The 19,390-nt window shown below is 48.1% G+C and overlaps 1 protein-coding gene across 1 annotated transcript in view; it reads left to right on the forward strand.

Moving 5' to 3' along the window:
- The window catches only part of LOC128533412 (alpha-2-macroglobulin-P-like), a 60,712-nt gene extending 51,599 nt beyond the window's left edge, over positions 1-9,113 (forward strand). Inside the window, exons 33-34 of the mRNA XM_053507672.1 lie at positions 8,719-8,824; positions 8,899-9,113. Of these exons, the coding sequence (XP_053363647.1) occupies positions 8,719-8,824; positions 8,899-8,939 (147 nt within the window). The 3' untranslated portion in view covers positions 8,940-9,113. The remainder of the gene's footprint in view (positions 1-8,718; positions 8,825-8,898) is intronic.
- The last annotated feature ends 10,277 nt before the right edge of the window (positions 9,114-19,390 follow it).

The raw sequence follows: 19,390 nt of genomic DNA on the forward strand, positions 1-19,390 counted from the left end.
GGCCTGAGCCGAGAGCACCTGAGAGGACGGAGTTGGGTCGAGGTCGACGGCGTAAAATTTAACAAATGTGTGCGGGGTGGACCACCCGGCGGCGTCGCAGACCTCTTGAGGTGTCGTCCCCGCAGCCAGAGCCTTGGAGGCCGCCATACCTCTGGTGGAGTGCGCCCGGACTGAGAGCGGAGAGGCTTCACCAACTGCACCATAAGCCATGGAGATGGCCTCCACAATCCACCTACTGAGCGTATGCTTGGTCGCTGGTAAACCCCGCTTTTGGGGGCCGAAGCACACGAATAGCTGGTCAGACCGTCTCCACGCCGAGGAGACGTGGACATAGTGACGGAGAGCTCTAACCGGGCAGATAAGGTTTAGCCTCTCCTGTTCCGCCGTCAGGAAGGGTGGAGGACTGAAGGCCTTGAGCACCACTGGCCTGGTCACTTTAGTAGGGACCTTGGGAATATATCCAGGTCTTGGATGTAGAAACGCCTTGACTAGCCCAGGGGCAAAGTCAAGACAGGATGGTGCTACCGAGAGCGCCTCCAGATCACCTACCCTCCGGAGAGACGAGATGGCCAGGAGGAGGAGGGTCTTCAGTGTTGCACACTTCTCGTTACTGTCCGTGAGTGGTTCAAACGGAGCCCGAGACAGACCCTCCAACACCATGGTGAGGTCCCACGAGGGTACCCTGGAGTGAGCTGAGGGTCTTAACCTCCACGCGCCACGGAGAAAACGGTACACAAGTGGGTCACGGCCCAGAGATCTTTTCCCCGCAGGGGAACGGAATGCGGAAATGGCGGCCACATAAACCTTTAAAGTGGACGGGGCTGACCCAGCAGAGAACCGCTCCTGCAGGAAGTCCAGTACGGTCCCGACAGGGCACTGAGCGGGATCCAGCAGCCGGTTCCTGCACCATGAGGTGAAAACCCCCCATTTGGCAGTGTACAATTTTCTCGTGGACGGGGCTCTAGAGCTAAGTATGGTGCTGACTACCTGGGAAAAGCCAGCGTCTATGAGGTGCGCCCCTTCAGAGGCCACGCCCATAGATTCCACAGCTCGGGTCTTGGATGGAGAATCGATCCGTGAGCTTGGGACAATAGATCCCTCCTGATCGGCAACTGGAGAGGCTGTCCGTCCAGGAGAGACACTATGTCTGAGAACCATATCCGGGTGGGCCAGCGAGGGGCCACTAGAAGGAGCCGAACTTTCCGCTGGCGGACCCGCTCTAGAACCGCCGGGAGCAGTGCGACCGGGGGAAAAGCGTACAGGCGTCTGCGTGGCCACTGATGCACTAGGGCATCCAGGCCTAGAGGCGCTGGTTGTATAAGGGAAAACCAGAGTGGACAATGGGTCGTGTCGCGAGACGCGAACAGATCGACCTCTGCTCGCCCGAACTCCCTCCAGATCATCTCGACCACCTCTGGATGTAGACGCCACTCCGTTGCTGACAACCTCTGTCTGGACAGAAGGTCTGCCCCCTGATTGAGGCACCCTGGGACGAACATTGCCCGTAACGAGAGGAGCTTGCCCCGGCCCCACAGGAGGATCTGGGACGCCAATTTGCACAGTGAGCGTGAACGCAGACCCCCCTGATGATTGATGTAGGCGACCACCGCTGTGTTGTCGGTGCGAACCAACACATGCTGGCCCCTGACATCTGGAAGGAAGTATTTCAACGCTAACCAGACTGCCATCATTTCGAGAGCATTTATGTGCCAGTCGCGCTGATGTTCCTTCCATAGGTCCTGTGCGGAGCGGCCCCTGTAGATCGCTCCCCATCCTGTTCGTGAGGTGTCTGTTGTCAGTGTCACACGGTGGCACGTGGCGCCCAGAACAGGGCCTTGGGACAGAAACCCAGGCTTCTTCCATACCCCTAGCGCCCGAATACAACGGGATGAAGCCCGAATTACGCGGAACGGACTTCCTTTGGGGGAGAAACCCTTGGTTTTGAGCCACCACTGGAGCGGCCTCATGTGCAGCAGGCCAAGCGGTATTATGCTTGATGCTGCTGCCATAAGGCCCAGCAGCCGCTGGAAGCTCCTCACAGTGACAGCACGGCCTAGTCTGATGCCCCTGACGGCTAGAAGGAGTGACTGAATGCGAGCCGGCGTGAGGCGGGCTGACATCCGAGTGGAGTCCCATATAACGCCCAGATAAGAGGTGATGCATGACGGGGTAAGCACACTCTTCTTGACGTTTAGCCGTAACCCCAGCACTCTGATGTGACCGAGAACTAAGTCTCGATGACGGGCCACCATTTCTGCAGAGTGGGCAAGAATCAGCCAATCGTCGATATAATTCAGGACTCTGATACCTGACAGACGAAGTGGGGCTAAGGCCGCATCCACCACTTTTGTGAAAGTGCGGGGTGACAGAGCTAGGCCGAATGGAAGCACCCGATACTGGTACGCCTCGCTCCCCAAGGCGAACCTCAGGAACTTCTGATGTTGAGGAAAGATGGAGACGTGGAAGTACGAGTCCTTCAAGTCTATCGTGACGAACCAGTCGCCTGGTCGGATTTCGGTCACAACGTGCTTGAGCGTTAACATTTTGAACCTGTACTTCCTCAAACTGCGGTTCAGAACTCGGAGGTCCAGAATTGGCCGCAGTCCCCCACCTTTCTTGGGGACGATGAAGTAGCGGCTGTAAAAGCCGCACTCTCTTTGGGACTGAGGGATCTTTTCGATAGCCCCCTTTGCCAGGAGAGCCTTCACCTCCTCTTCCATCACCTGGGACTGCTCCGGTTTCACTAGTGTACCTAGTACACCGTTGAACCGTGGTGGGGGGCTTCTGAACTGAATCCTGTAGCCCTCTCCCACTGTATGCAGAACCCACTGAGACACACCTGGAAGAGCTTTCCACTCGTTCATGTGTTCTACTAGAGGAACCAGCCTGACGGGACTGTTTCCTGGTGATGGGGGCCCCGAAGAGCTGAGTGGAGCCAAGCTCGTAGCTCCTGGTTGCGGTCGCCGAGAAGAAGCAGTAACGGCCCCATGGGCTGATGAACGCTGAACCCCTCGGGGGAGCCGCCGCAACCTGGACCCATCAGGGTAATGGGCCTTTGGTGGCAGCGCTCCTGGCCCTGATAACTTGGCGTAGATCTTGGCCATAAGAGGGCTGCCACCCAGAGGGAGGACCTTGAGCTGGTGCTGGGCTGATCAGTGGCGGCCTGCACATAATCAGCTCGGAGAGGGAATATGCTGGAGAACGCTGCCTCGTTCTTCTGAGATTTCCGGATAGTGGCGGCAACGTCGTGGACGGCACCGCCAAAAAGCCCGGAAGGCGAGATCGGCGCGTCTAGCAGAAGCTTCCGATCCTTTTCCCCAAAGGACGCCAGGTTGAGCCACAGATGCCTGTAGGCAACCACATTGGCCGCCATAGATCTACCCAGGCACCGTGCTGCCTCCTTAGCCGCCCTAATGGAGAGATCGGTGGCGCGGCGCAGCTGCTTAATTGCATCCGGGCCAACTCCCTCTCCTTCGTCCAGCTCCTGCAGAAGGTGAGCCTGGTATGCTTGCAGCAGACTCATAGTGTGCATGCAGGCTGCAGACTGACCCCCTGCCGTATAAGCTGTACTAATGATCTTAGCAGATGTACAGCATGGTCTGGACGGAAGCACTGGGGGCCTGAGTGACGACGCCGAAGTCGGAGACAAATGTCTCGCGAGATCACCCTTGATCTCCGGCATCGCCCCATAACCTCTCTCCTGGCCCTGAATCAGGTTAGAATAATCATATGTGAAAGGGCCGTGAACGCGAGAAGAATATGGCTTTTTCCAGGAACGTGTTAGTTCATTATGCACTTCCTGGAAAAAAGGCAGACTCTTCCTTGAAGGTTTAATCCTCGGTTCTAGGATGCTTTCGCCCCATTTTCCCTGAACTCGTGCTTCCTGCTGAACTTGTGGCCAGGAAATATCTAATTTCTCTGTAGCCTGAACTAAGCACTCAAGCAGGTCTGTATCGCCTATAGGGGGGTCATGTTTCACTGACTTGCGCACTACATGCCGCGCTGGCCCCGCCCCCTCCTCCATGTCTGAATCAGACACTCGGAGATGCCGAGGTGAGCTAGCCGCTAGCGGCACGCTAGCGGTGCAAGGAGTAAACCCCACGGGATCTAAAACCTCTGAGGACCCGCTGTCCGAACCGGAGAAGGTGGAAACTAAGCTATCGTTAGCCGCCTCCTCCAGCTCGACGCGGGAGCCCCACGAACGCACGCTCCGCCTGAGAGGCGCCGCGTCGCCGGCTTTCAAGGTAAACAAACGCAGGCGAGCGCGAAGGGCTCCGCCGGAGAGGGGAGCACAACTTTTGCATTCCTCCCCGGTCAGAGCCGCTTCAGCGTGCTCGGCGCCTAGGCACACCACACACAGAGCGTGTGTATCACCTGGCTCGATGAGCCTGGATCATGGATAAATGCAGCGCTTAGCCGCACACATAGTGCCTGTTTTAGTAAACATGAGTCTACGTGTTTTATTCTCTCTTTTTTTTTTTTTTTTTGAAAGATCAGAGTTCTGTCTTTGCTTGTGAAGCGAAGGAAGCTGTAGTAGGTTTGTCTGACACCTATTTATACTCTTCCGCGTGCCGACGTCAGACGCGGCTGCGTCGCTAAGGCGATGACGTCGTATATATGAAATTGATTAGATATGTCTTCAAGACGCGATTTCTGGAAGCAATCCCCATAGCTGTCACTTCGTGACGCGGCTCGAAGTTCCCCTGAAAGGGAACTGTATACGCTACATAGCCTTTATAAGACTTTACTTTTATTTAGGTGCGCTCACAATGACGAAAAACTTTATGATTTTGTTAAATAAAGAAAGTAAACAGGGTTCTGTATTGTTTTCGGTAAACTTGAGCGCGTCAGAAAATAACCCAAAACACTGTGTATACTTGCCTCACAAACGTGAAAAATATATACTTATAGAAAGTAAAATATCTGCTTTTATATAAACTAATAAAAAGCTAATTATTAGATTATGTAATTTAAATAAAAATTTAATTGTAGGAGCGTTCACTGCTTCGGAGATGACAGAATGGAAGAGAAGTTTCTTCATCACAACATTCCTTGTATTGTTTTTAATCACTCTATACACAACCCATGATTTTTATGCTATTTTAGAAATAGAAAATACAAATGGAATCTTTTTTGTTTTTTTATTTTCATTTTTTTTATAAAATATTAACTTTCAATATTTTATAAAAATACCAAAGAAAATGATTGTGTATAGATTGATTACAACCAATACAATTTATGTTATGATACGAAAATCTCCATTTCTTCTATTCCAGTAACACAGTAATAATATAAATTTTAGAATCTAGAATCCAGAAGATGAAATTTGCAGAAATTTAACAAGAGGCCAGAATCACTGCAGGTCTTCAAAATCCAGGTCTTAAAGTAGGGAAGTGTGCATTTTAGTTTATCTGAATGTATAGGCGATAACAGCTGATTCACCCCTGGGGAGGGTGAATAATTTGCATTTATATGTTGCCTGCCATTGTAAAGCACAGTAACACTAAAAGAACAACATCCCTGGACAAATAGGAATAAGCGGTCCTGATTATACGGCATAAATATTATTAAATATTACAACAAAATTCCTCCGCGCTCCCTAGATAAGCGGCGGGTATGTAAAGGGACGGAGCCGCCTATTCAGGCCGTCTGGCAATAATTAACGTTAGGATCTCGAGCTCCGCAATATAGAAGCAATGCATGGAGTTGAGTCCGGGGAGAACGTGATGCGGTGGAGCAGGACAGAGTGGCATGCGAGTGGGCCAATGTGACGCGCCCCAGAGACTTTAAACAGGACACTGGAATTCCACCCTTTGATCTTCGCGCTCCCGCTGTGCATTTACTCCGTGCAGCCTCCGCGTGCTTTGTTCTGCCACTCCGCCCACCGCCACCTTTCGACAGCTATGTGCCCGCATGCCAGCATGGCACAGCCCCCGGACCGGCATGTGCACTTTATCCCTTCCCCTTTCTTTTCATCCTCCCTCCTTTAACCCTTTCCCTCCCTATTTTACCTAAATAAATTGTCCCACCCGTGCAAATATTTAAATTAAATGAACAAATATTGTAAGTAAACAACAAAAGCCCAATTTAGAAATTCTTTCCGAGGCTGCGTTGGGCCGGTGTTAAGCGCAGAGCGCCGGGAGATTTCCTTAAGCTCATATTTCCAAAAACGAAACTTGTACACAATAACAGTCATATTTCAAACATTTTGCAGGCTGCGGTTTGGAGAAAACAGAAAATAAAGAATAAACCATTTGTTGGGTCAAAATAACCCAACCAGGTTATTTGTAAATGACTCACTACATCTTTTTTGACCCAACATGAGCAACACAACAATGTGTTTAAATTGCCTGAAAAAAAACAGAATTTTGACCCAGCATAAACCACCCAACGATGTGCTTACAGAAACAACACCGCATTTTTAGTGTCTTTTTTAAATTATAATGTTTTATTCTGAAAGGCTATTTTACTAGTTATTTCTATATTTTAAGTTTGATGTATTTTTTAATTTATTTTTTAAAATAACAATAAATCAATACAAACAGAGATAGGCTATATAATAGTTCATTTTTTGTACAAATAAAATTATCAGCTAGTGAACTTGATATTCTGTCCAAGCAACATTTAACTAATGTTTGTTTGTTTTTACTTATTATTATACAATAAATATTAATATCTCTGGTTCAGATTTTTCATTTTTGTAGTATAAAGTTCTCAGATGTGAAAATTACAATCACTGTAGTATTTCTTCGACACAACATATTGTTAAGACTTTTTTATGACTTAATTCTATTTAAAACTGCGTAAAATGAAAAATGTCACTTTGCGCCACCTGGCGGTCATTTCACGATTGACTTTAAAATGCAACTGATTTATTTTGACTGCTGCCGTTTTCATACGGCGGTGAACGCGACAGTTATAACTATTCTGATTGTCCACCTACTGTATGGCAAAAAGACAGTATTGGTGCCAATTTTATTATTATTAATTATAATGTTATACATACAGTCATCTAAAGGATTATTAGGAACACCATACTTATACAGTGTTTGACCCGCTTTCGCCTTCAGAACTGCCTAAATTCTACGTGGCATTGATTCAACAAGGTGCAGAAAGCATTCTTAGAAATGTTGGCCCATATTGATAGGATAGCATCTTGCAGTTGATGGAGATTTGTGGGATGCACATCCAGAGCACGAAGCTTCCGTTCCACCACATCCCAAAGATGCTCTATTGGCTTGAGATCTGGTGACTATGGGGGGCCATTTTAGTACAGTGAACTCGTCATGTTCAAGAAACCAATTTAAAATGATTCGAGCTTTGTGACATGGTGCATTATCCTGCTGGAAGTAGCCATCAGAGGATGGGTACATGGTGGTCATAAAGAGATGGACATGGTCAGAAACAATGCTCAGGTAGCCCGTGGCATTTAAACGATGCCCAATTGGCACTAAGGGGCCTAAAGTGTGCCAAGAAAACATCCCCCACACAATTACACCACCACCACTAGCCTGCACAGTGGTAACAAGGCATGATGGATCCATGTTCTCATTCTGTTTACGCCAAATTCTGACTCTACCATCTGAATGTCTCAACAGAAATCGAGACTCATCAGACCAGGCAACATTTTTCCAGTCTTCAACTGTCAACTGTGAGCTCATGCAAATTGTAGCCTCTTTTTCCTATTTGTAGTGAAGATGAGTGGTATTCGGTACCCAGTGGGGTTCTCTGCTGTTGTAGACCATCCGCCTCAAGGTTGTGCATGTTGTGGCTTCACAAGTGCTTTGCTGCATACCTCGGTTGTAACGAGTGGTTATTTCAGTCAAAGTTGCTCTTCTATCAGCTTGAATCAGTCGGCCCATTCTCCTCTGACCTCTACTGTAGCATCAACAAGGCATTTTCGCCCACAGGACTGCCGCATACTGGATGTTTTTCCCATCTTTGTAACAAACTGGTTGATTAGATAATTGCATGAATAAGAAATTGAACAGGTGTTCCTAATAATCCTTTAGGTGAGTGTATAATACAGACAATATGTGTGCCAAAGAAGCTACTTCTTAAGTTTATGCAACTGAAAGGGACCAATCTTGCTTCTCTAAAAATTTCAAGTTGCTAACTTGAGCCATTTTGAAGAGATGATTTTATGTGTGCCTCAAAAATGGCCATTCTACCGCATTATCCTGTAAACAATAAAAATGACAAATGCTAATTATTAATATTTCTTTGTGTAATGATACAAAATTTGTGTAAGCTTTTAGAAGCATATGATCTGTAAAAATTGTTGCTTAAATAGCTTTTTGGTAAAAACTTAAAAAGCAAAAAATCTGTTGTGTCCGTAGCCATGTCACCTTCATGTTGCAATATCTTAACAATTTAGAATTTTAGAATAATACATTTTTTCATGTTCATGTGTTTTCATGTGAAATCTAAATTGGCTAAGTTTCATTTGAATAACAGTTAAGATCATAAAAAAGATTTGAATTTAAACAAGTTAGGAACACTACATAAAATTACATTGTATTTATCAAATGTGTTTTTTTTTTTTATCTGATAAAAATATACCATGTTTTGGCCAATACCATTAATTATCTATTACAGTATATTACACACATCTGCTGTATATGCATTTTTAAAAAACACATGTGTTTCCTTTATAAGACACAAATCCAAATATGGTGTAGTATGTTTATAATATAATGTCTGGTGTATCTCCAACAGCTCCAAAGAAATATTCCTATCAGCTATGAGCTACACATTCAACAAGTGTTTCCTGTCAAGAATATCAAGCCAGCTGTGATCAAAGTTTATGATTACTACAAAACAAGTAAGATTTTCCTAGGCTGTAGGATTTAAACTTTATTGTAACTATTGCTTTTACATACTGATTCTTTCATTTAGGTGACCAGTCTGAGACGGAGTACACCTCACTCTGTGTGTAAGCTTCCAGATCTGCATTAAAGATATACAGAAAATCATTGGACATCATCTTTGTTGGTTTGAATTTGTGCATAAGACATGCATGTTGTTAGTGTTAATAAATATACAGTTACATGTTACCATAAATAAATAAACAAATACTGTTGCATTATTTCTGTTTTTGCCATTTAAATGGGTTTTTGTTATATATCTCATATGGCTTTTCATTTATTAAAAGTCATTGTTCCCAGCACAAACATTTAAGTTCGGATTTTATTTATCACACATACATTACTGTACAGTGAAATTGGTTTCTTCACATATGAAGAATGGAAGCTGGGGTCTGATCAGATGGCCAGCTATGATACAGTGACCCTGGAGCAAAAGGGGTAAGAGGCCAACACTGTCAATTAGTGGAACTGGGGGTTGGATCGTCAACCTTCTGATCAGTATCTCAGAGCCTTATTCTGCTGAGCTACCACTGCCCAAACTTCCTGTTACCATCATACTAATACTAATAATATTACCAACCTACATATGGAATAAATCATGGACCAAGCTTTAAATAAACACACAAAACGTCTCGGGTTACTTTGCTGTAACCCTGTTCCCTGAAAAAGCGGGAGCGAGATGCTGCGTAAAAATGCTATGGGAACGTCTCTTTGTTCCACCGGTTGTGAAGCATGTGTGTCAAACATGCCAAAACTTTGGCTTATATACCCTCGGTCAGGTGCCGTCATCTGATGAGGTGCACCTACAGGTTATAAATAGAACTGAATCGGAAACATCCTCAGGTCAATTTTTGTCTGAAAGGACGTGCAGTCACACCCGCAGTGCGGCATTGGAGCTCAGCATCTCGTATCCGCTTTTTCAGAAAACAGTGTTACAGCAAAGTAACCCAAACTATTCCCATTCAAATGCTAAACTCGATGCTGAGTGAGAACGCTATGGGATCGAAAATACCAACGCCGCCACACTGCAAATGTCCTGACCCCTGGGGTTTTGTAGTGTGCGCACAGTCCCCCAAAGGGCTCTCAGACATAATTCTGGGATGCTAACTCGAGGACCCGCAAGCCTGGAGGTCCATGGACATCCAAACTATAAAATCTGACAAATGTGTGCAGAGAGGACCAACCTGCCTCATCTAACACTTGCTGCAAGGGGACACCTCTTGCCAGAGCAATTGATGAGGCAAGGCCCTTGGTCGAATGGGCCCTAATTACTAGAAGTTTGGTGGACTTGGACTTGTCAGTGTGTGGTCCTACCCTTACAAGGGGAAGGGGTCTCTCCCATCATGGGGCTATGGTGTAGGGGAGTAGGCTCTAACCACCGCCTTTCCAGGGGGAGCGAGAGGGTGCGTATTGCGCATTCCAGCGCGTCAATGGCCTTGCGCAGTGAGGTGGGGAAACTCAGTGGCAGCCTGTGACCTGGAAAGGCCACACCTTGCCAGGATTTCTGCCTTCAGCCCTTTATAGTGGTCTGCCTCCTCCAAGGGGATTAGTATAGCGCTCTATTCTTCCGGCAGCAGACCTTCTTGCTCTGCCATGCGCTCAAACGTTTGAAGGTAAGCTTCAACGTCGTCATGCGGTTTTGTCAGTATCAATATCTGTGCTTCCTTTCGTGAATCGGACAGTGAAGCATGCTCACCTCCTCGCTGCTAGTTTGCTAGTTGTGGCTTGTAATTCCTGCATGATCTGCTCGAGCACCGCATGTTCTTGAATGCTCGTCTCTAAGAGATGGTACATAACCTATTCGGAGGCGGTTGGTGTCCCTTGTCCTGTGTTTGCAAGCCGCATTCTCCATCAGTGTAAAGCTATGTAGCGTCGAGGCTGCAACACAGAGAGAGGAGGCAAGGCACAGGTATAGCACATTTCATACACAATGGTAATTCAAAGTGCTTTACATAGAAGAATAAAAATAATCATAAAATAAATTAAAAGATAATAGCAATAAAACTTATTAACGAAAACTTTTAAATTTCATTTAAAATAAAAATAAAAACAGTTTGCAATAAAACTTAAACAAAATAAATCTTAAATTAAATTTAATTTAAAATTAAATAGAAAACTAATTAAAACTAATTAAAACATAATTTAAAATAAAAATAGAACAGTTTAAGATATTAGATAAACATAAAATAATGCAGTCGGTTCGGACGTACAGTAGCACAGTGCTAATTGAATAAATGCCCAGCTAAACAGATGAGTTTTGAGTCTGGATTTAAATGTAACTAATGTTTTAGCACATCTGATCTCTTCTGGAAGCTGGTTCCAACTGCGGGCAGCATAATAACTAAAAGCTGACTTCCCTTGTTTTGTGTGAACCCTTGGTATTTCTAACTGACTCGATCCTAACGAACTGAGTGGCCTGTTAGGTTTATATTCAGTGAGCATATCTGTAATGTATTTATTTCCTAGGCCATTAAGTGATTTATAAACAAGTAAAAGTACTTTTAAATATATTCTAAATGTTACAGGAAGCCAATGTAAGGACCTGAGGACTGGTGTGATGTGCTCAGATTTCTGGTTCCAGTCAGAATCCTGGCAGCAGCGTTCTGGATGAGCTGCACCTGTCTTATGGTCTTCTTAGGAAGGCCGGTGAGGAGACCATTACAATAATCCACCCTGCTGGTGATAAAGGCATGGACAAGTTTCTCTAAGTCTTGATTAAAAACAAAACATCTAATTCTTGCAATGTTTTTAAGATGATATTATGCTGATTCAGTTACTGCTTTGACATGACTACTGAAGCTAAAGTCTGTCTCCAGAATCACCCCAAGATTCTCGACTTGATTTTGAGTTATCTGACCCCTAGAGTGAAGGTATGCATTCACCTTCAGAGCTTCATCTTTGTTTCCAAATGCAATGACTTCAGTTTTCTCCTTGTTTAATTGAAGAAAATTCTGGCACATTCAACTGTTAATTTCATCAATGCATTTGCAGAGGGAGTCTATGGGGCTATAATCATTTGAAGATAAGGCTAGGTAAAGCTGGGTATCATCAGCATAGCTGTGATAGGCAATTTGGTTATTTCTCATTATCTGACTTAGAGGGAGCATATACAGGCTAAAACAGGAGCGATGCAAGAATTGACCCTTTTGGGACTCCTATACCCACATAATAACCTCTCCCTTCTAAGTATGACTTGAACCATTTGATTACCATCCCAGAAAGCCCGACCCAGTTTTCCAGTCTTTCTATTAGTATGTTATGACCGACAATGTCAAACGCAGCGCTAAGATCTAGCAGTACCAACACTGATATTTTGCCGGAGTCAGAATTTAAACGAATATCATTTATTATCTTTATGAGCGCTGTCTCTGTACTGTGATGCGCTCTGAAACCAGATTGAAAACTGTCTAGGTGTCTATTTTCATTTAAGTATTTGTTCACCTGATAAAAAAACAACCTTTTCAAAAATCTTTCCTATAAAAGGAATGGTCTGTAGTTATTTAATATGGGGTTATCAAGATTATTCTTTTTTAGAAGTGGCTTAACAACTGCAGTTTTCAGAGAGACAATTTAAGTGATACAGATGATAAATAAATCACATCACATCAGAACCTAGAATACTTTACTTCCCTTGAAGCGAGTGAACTAATTTCACTCATCTCCTCTTCAAAATCGTCAACCTGTGAATTAGATCCTATACCGACACATTTTCTCAAGCAGATAGTTCCAGCAATAACAGAACCCCTGTTAAAAGTAATTAACTGTTCACTCAGCAGTGGGTATTTTCCTAAATCCCTTAAATTAGCAGTTATTAAACCACTAATCAAAAAACCTGACCTTGACCCCTGTCAGCTTTCCAATTACAGGCCGATATCAACCCCCCTTTATCTCTAAAATTCTGGAAAAGGTAGTATCACAGCAGCTATGTTCATATCTACATAGGAATAGCATACATGAACTGTATCAGTCAGGATTTAGGCCTCATCACAGCACAGAGACAGCACTCGTTAAAGTAGTAAATGACCTCCTAGTGGCCTCTGATCAGGGTTGTGTCACTATACTTGTGTTACTCGACCTCAGTGCAGCTTTTGACACTATCGATCATAGTATTCTCCTTCACAGATTAGAAAATGTAGTAGGAATTAAGGGAACATTCTCTTATGGCTCAGATCCTATTTGACTGATCGTTATCAGTTTGTATATTTAGATGGTGATCATTCCTCATGTTCTCAAGTTGAGTTTGGTGTTCCACAGGGTTCTGTTTTAGGCCCACTGCTTTTTTCCCTTTACATGCTTCCTCTAGGCAACATAATTCGTAAACATGGTATTAGTGTCATAGAACTAACCTGAGGTGACCAGAAGACTTAGCTTTAGCAGTTAGCCCTTTGTTGCGTGATTGGTAAACCCAAACGCGGAAGCAAGCGAGTAGGCAGGATAACCACGCGATTTGGTCTAAGGACTCTCACAAAAGGGGAGCAAGGGAAAAACACAAATTTAACCCACGTCCTATAACACACACTCAAATCAGAAAGCAAAACCCAAAGAGGTGAGTACTCACGAATTGGTAGACGAACAGCTTGAACCGACATGGGCCAAACTGGTTTTGCGACCGCCTTACTTCCGGGTCCTAGTGCCGGTCGTGTATTGAGTGTGCATGACAGTACCCCCCCGTCCAGGACCGGCTCCTGACGGTCCTGGGGTGGAGGATACCCTGCGACGGTAGTCTTCCCGAACTATGCCCGTAGCCCTCCCAATCGACCAGGTACTGGGTGCCTCTGCCCCGAGGTCGGGAGTCAAGGATCCGACGCACCATGTAGGCGGGACCACCGTCGATGATGCGGGGAGGAGGAGCTAACCATGGGAGAGGTAGTGAAGGGTTTTAGTTGCGAGATGTGAAATACAGGGTGGATCCGGAGCGCCGCAGGCAGCTGGAGCCGGTAGGTGACTGGATTTATCCGGAGAGTGATGCGGTATGGTCCGATGAATCGGGGTGATAGTTTCTTTGACTCAGTGTGAAGATGGAGATGTTTAGTATAAAGCCATACCTTGTCACCTACGTGGTACAATCGTCCCGGAGGGTGTCGACGGCGATGTTGGATGGTATAACGGCTGTTGGCCTGGTGGATGGATCGATTTGCCTGGTTCCATAGCCGTCGACACCGGCGGACCAACTGTTGGGCTGACGGCACATCAACCTCCGGTTCTTGATGGTTGAATATCGAAGGTTGGTAGCCATAGCACACCTCAAATGGGCTTAGCTTCGTGGCTGAAGATACGTGAAGAATGTGTGAAAGTTCGGCCCAGATGAGGTAGCGAGCCCAGGAGCGCTGACGGTCGGCGATAAAACATCTCAGATAGCGCTCCAGTTGTTGGTTGGTCCGCTCTGTCTGACTGTTAGTCTGTGGATGGTATCCCGATGATAGACTGCAGGTGTTGTTGATCAGACGGCAGAAGGCCTTCCAGAATTTGGCAGTGAACTGGGGCCCTCTGTCCGAGACGATGTCCTTAGGGAACCCATGCAGACGGACTACGTGCTCTAATATCAGCTCGGCTGTATGTTTGGCTGACGGGAGTCCGGCGAGGGCCACCAGATGCACGGCCTTAGAAAACCGATCAAAGATGGTCATGATGGTGTCTTTTGCTTCGGATACCGGCAGGCCCACGACAAAGTCGACGGCAATGTGCGTCCAGGGTCGACAGGGAACCGGAAGGGGTTGAAGGTCTCCCCGCATAGGTTGGTTGGTGTTCTTGGCCCTGGCACACACTGGACACGCCTGAACGAACTCTTTGACGTCCCGAGCCATAGATGGCCACCAGAAGTCTTCGAAAGTCAGAGAAATTGAAGGGAGCGTCTTGTGCCTGGGTGTCCTGAGAGGGGGGAGGAGTGTCCCCATTGGAGAACCTCGGATCTCATGGTTTCAGGTACGTAGAGTCGTCCAGGTGGTACACCTGCCGGTTCGGTCTCTGTGGCGTGCGCCTGGCGGACCCTCGTTTCCAAATCCAGTTGAAGTGGTGCGACGATCTTGGATGAAGGTAGAACAGGCGCAGGGTCTGCCCGGGGAAGGTCCAGCTCGAGTTGCTGAGAGAGCGCATCAGCCTTAGTGTTCTTGGACCTCCTAATTTTCAAAAAACAACGCCCACCGCACCTGTCGGGGGTTCAGCTGTTTCAGGTTCCTGATGGAGATGAGGTTTTGATGATCCGTCCAGATGATGAATGGCTCTCTGGCGCCCTGGAGCCAGTGATGCCATTCCTCTAAAGCCCACTTTATGGCCAGCAGCTCGCGGTCCCCTACCCTGTATCGCTGCTGAGTGGGGTCAAATTTTTTGGAGAAGAAACTACATGGATGTAGTTTCTGATCTGGACCTCGTTGAGAGAGAACAGCTCCAGTGCCCACATCTGAAGCGTCCACCTCCACAACGAATGGTTTACTGACGTCAGGATGAAGAAGAATGGGAGCTGTGGTGAACCGGTGGCAGAGTCTTCCGAAGGCAGAGATGGCAGCGGGGTTGAGGTGGAAAGGGAGGGATGAGGGACGGGTCAGGGCGGTTAGGGGTGCGGCAACTGTACTGTAGTCCCGGATAAAGCGACGATAGAAGTTCGCAAACCCGAGAAACCGTTGAAGTTGTTTAAGATTCTTGGGTAGGGGCCAATGACGCACAACCTCTAGCTTCTGCGGGTTCATGGCCACACCCTGGAGCGAGATGACAAAAACCAGGAACGTGGTGGAACGCTCATGAAAAGCGCACTTTTCCAACTTACAGTACAGCTGATGGGCGAGTAGTCTCTTTAGGACTGCCCTGACGTGCTGGGTGTGTTCCTCAGCGGTACGGGAGTAGATGAGGATGTCTTCTAGATATGCAAATGCCCACCGTCCTAGCATGTCCCGGAGAACATCATTGATGAGGTGTTGAAAAGCGGCGGGGGCATTGCATAGTCCAAATGGAATCACCAGGCTTTCATAATGTCCTGTCGGGGTGATGAAGGCCGTCTTCCACTTATCGCTCTCTCTGATGCGCACCAAGTTGTAGGCGCTCCGAAGGTCCAACTTTGTAAAGATGGTGGCACCAGAGAGGGCGTCCAGGGCTGAGTTGGTAAGAGGCAACGGGTGTCGGTTCTTGATGGTGATGTTATTTAGCCCCCGATAGTCAACACATGGGCGAAGTTCGCCTCCCTTCTTCTTCACGAAGAAAAACCCCGCTGCGGCAGGTGAGGAGGAGGGCCTGATGGTACCTTGGCGAAGAGCGTTGGTTACATATTCCTCCATCGCCTGCGTCTCCGTGGGTGTCAGCGAGTAGAGATGGCCGCGGGGTGGAGTCGTGCCGGGTTGGAGGTCAATGGCGAGGTCGTACGGGCGACGTGGAGGCAGGTGGGTGGCTCCTCGTTTGCAGAAAACTTCTGCTAGGTCTCGATATGCCTCTGGGATGGCATTGGTGTCGACGTCGGGGGCCTCGGACTCCCTAGAGCACGTCCCAGCCGACGCCCTTAGGCATAGTTCGGTGCAGGTCGCGCCCCACTGTAAAATCCGGTTTTGTCTCCTGGAGATGAGGGGGGCAATTTGAAGGAGCCATGGATGTCCAAGGATGATGGGAGGAGAGGAGATGGTGGTGACATGAAAACTGATCTGTTCGTGATGTTGGTCGATGATAAGAGTGATGGGTTGAGTTTGGGTGGTGATGGGACTGGTAGATAGGGGCCGACCGTCGACAAATGTAATGCGAACGGGCTGGGATAACGCCTCAAATTTTACCCCCAATCTTTTGGCATAAGAAGAGTCAATAAAGTTACCTGCTGCCCCGGAGTCGATGAATGCAGTACTTCTGACCCGTTTGTGGCCAAATTGGAGGTGCACTTGGACCGTGAGACGGGAGGAGAGGATGAGGTGGCCCGGTGAGTGACTCCCATCTCTCACCGGGCCTGCGCGTTTCCCGGCCGGAGAGGACAAATCGCCCAGTGGTGCATAGCCGACCCGCAGTAGGCGCAGAGCCCTTCTCTAAATCGCCGCTCCCGTTCTGCAGCGGTCAAGAAGGTGCGTCCTACTTGCATGGGTTCCCCGGCTCCGGTGTCAACCACGGCAGGAGGTGGAGATCCGACAAAACCGGTGTTAGCAGTGGTAAGCGTGGTCGGTGGTTGAGGTGCTGTGTAGAAGGGGATGGAAGCAGGCGGCAGGGTCCTGGGGGGTGGCTTCGGACGAGAGAGAAGGCGCTGATCAATGCGGAGGGCTAGCTGAATCAGACCCGCCAGGGTGGCAGGAAGCTCTCGTCCGGCAAGTTCGTCTTTAATACGAGACGCCAGCCCTTCGAAATAGGATGTCCGGAGTGCGGCGTCTCCCCATGATGTCTGCACCGCGAGGGTTCGAAATTCCGCTGTATAACGGCTCACAGACGATCCTCCCTGCTGCAGGTGATAGAGCTTGGTGTCGGTCTCCACCTTGCCCGCTGGGTGTTCAAATGTGAGCTTGAGTTGACGGGTAAACTCGTTATATGAGTGGGCGGTGTCCATGTCTGCCCGGAGAACTGCCGTGGCCCACTCAGCTGCCTGCCCTGATAGCAACAAGACGAGAAGCGCAATGCGTAGCCGATCGGTGGAGTACTTGGTGGGATTGAACTCAAACACCAGCTCGAGCGCTGTTAGAATCACACTACACTTCCCGTCCGTGCCATTCCACTTCTCTGGTAAAGAGAGAAAAACATCCGAAGGGGGGGAGGGGGTTTGGTGCGGCGCCGCGGCCGCTGCGAGGGGAGGCCGGCGCAAGGCCGCGACGTCTTGGACACCCTGGCGCAGAGTAGCGATCTCTCCGCTTAGCTTGGTCCGATGAATCGGGGTGATAGTTTCTTTGACTCAGTGTGAAGATGGAGATGTTTAGTATAAAGCCATACCTTGTCACCTACGTGGTACAATCGTCCCGGAGGGTGTCGACGGCGATGTTGGATGGTATAACGGCTGTTGGCCTGGTGGATGGATCGATTTGCCTGGTTCCATAGCCGTCGACACCGGCGGACCAACTGTTGGGCTGACGGCACATCAACCTCCGGTTCTTGATGGTTGAATATCGAAGGTTGGTAGCCATAGCACACCTCAAATGGTCAGTAGGCGCAGAGCCCTTCTCTAAATCGCCGCTCCCGTTCTGCAGCGGTCAAGAAGGTGCGTCCTACTTGCATGGGTTCCCCGGCTCCGGTGTCAACCACGGCAGGAGGTGGAGATCCGACAAAACCGGTGTTAGCAGTGGTAAGCGTGGTCGGTGGTTGAGGTGCTGTGTAGAAGGGGATGGAAGCAGGCGGCAGGGTCCTGGGGGGTGGCTTCGGACGAGAGAGAAGGCGCTGATCAATGCGGAGGGCTAGCTGAATCAGACCCGCCAGGGTGGCAGGAAGCTCTCGTCCGGCAAGTTCGTCTTTAATACGAGACGCCAGCCCTTCGAAATAGGATGTCCGGAGTGCGGCGTCTCCCCATGATGTCTGCACCGCGAGGGTTCGAAATTCCGCTGTATAACGGCTCACAGACGATCCTCCCTGCTGCAGGTGATAGAGCTTGGTGTCGGTCTCCACCTTGCCCGCTGGGTGTTCAAATGTGAGCTTGAGTTGACGGGTAAACTCGTTATATGAGTGGGCGGTGTCCATGTCTGCCCGGAGAACTGCCGTGGCCCACTCAGCTGCCTGCCCTGATAGCAACAAGACGAGAAGCGCAATGCGTAGCCGATCGGTGGAGTACTTGGTGGGATTGAACTCAAACACCAGCTCGAGCGCTGTTAGAATCACACTACACTTCCCGTCCGTGCCATTCCACTTCTCTGGTAAAGAGAGAAAAACATCCGAAGGGGGGGAGGGGGTTTGGTGCGGCGCCGCGGCCGCTGCGAGGGGAGGCCGGCGCAAGGCCGCGACGTCTTGGACACCCTGGCGCAGAGTAGCGATCTCTCCGCTTAGCTTATTGATAAGCTCGGCATGCCGATCCACCACCTCGCAGAGACGTGCGTAGTCCGCTGGGGTTTACCGCGGTGGGCTCAGTCATTTTGTCATAGAACTAACATGAGGTGACCAGAAGACTTAGCTTTAGCAGTTAGCCCTTTGTTGCGTGATTGGTAAACCCAAACGCGGAAGCAAGCGAGTAGGCAGGATAACCACGCGATTTGGTCTAAGGACTCTCACAAAAGGGGAGCAAGGGAAAAACACAAATTTAACCCGCGTCCTATAACACACACTCAAATTAGAAAGCAAAACCCAAAGAGGTGAGTACTCACGAATTGGCAGACGAACAGCCTGAACCGACATGGGCCAAACTCAATGACTGAGCGCTAAGCCGTGGTTTGTTTACCCCTCTTATACTTCCTGGTTTGCGACCGCCTTACTTCCGGGTCCTAGTGCCGGTCATGTATTGAGTGTGCATGACAATTAGTTTTATTGTTATGCTGATGACACACAAGTATACGTTTCAGCAAAACAAGATGAGAAAAACCAGCTTACTAAAGTTAAGCAATGTGTGCAGGACATAAGAGATTGGATGTTAATTAATTTTCTTTCTGCTTAATCCT

This window comes from Clarias gariepinus, chromosome 11 (assembly GCF_024256425.1).
Source record: "Clarias gariepinus isolate MV-2021 ecotype Netherlands chromosome 11, CGAR_prim_01v2, whole genome shotgun sequence".
NCBI classification, from domain to species: Eukaryota; Metazoa; Chordata; class Actinopteri; order Siluriformes; family Clariidae; genus Clarias; species Clarias gariepinus.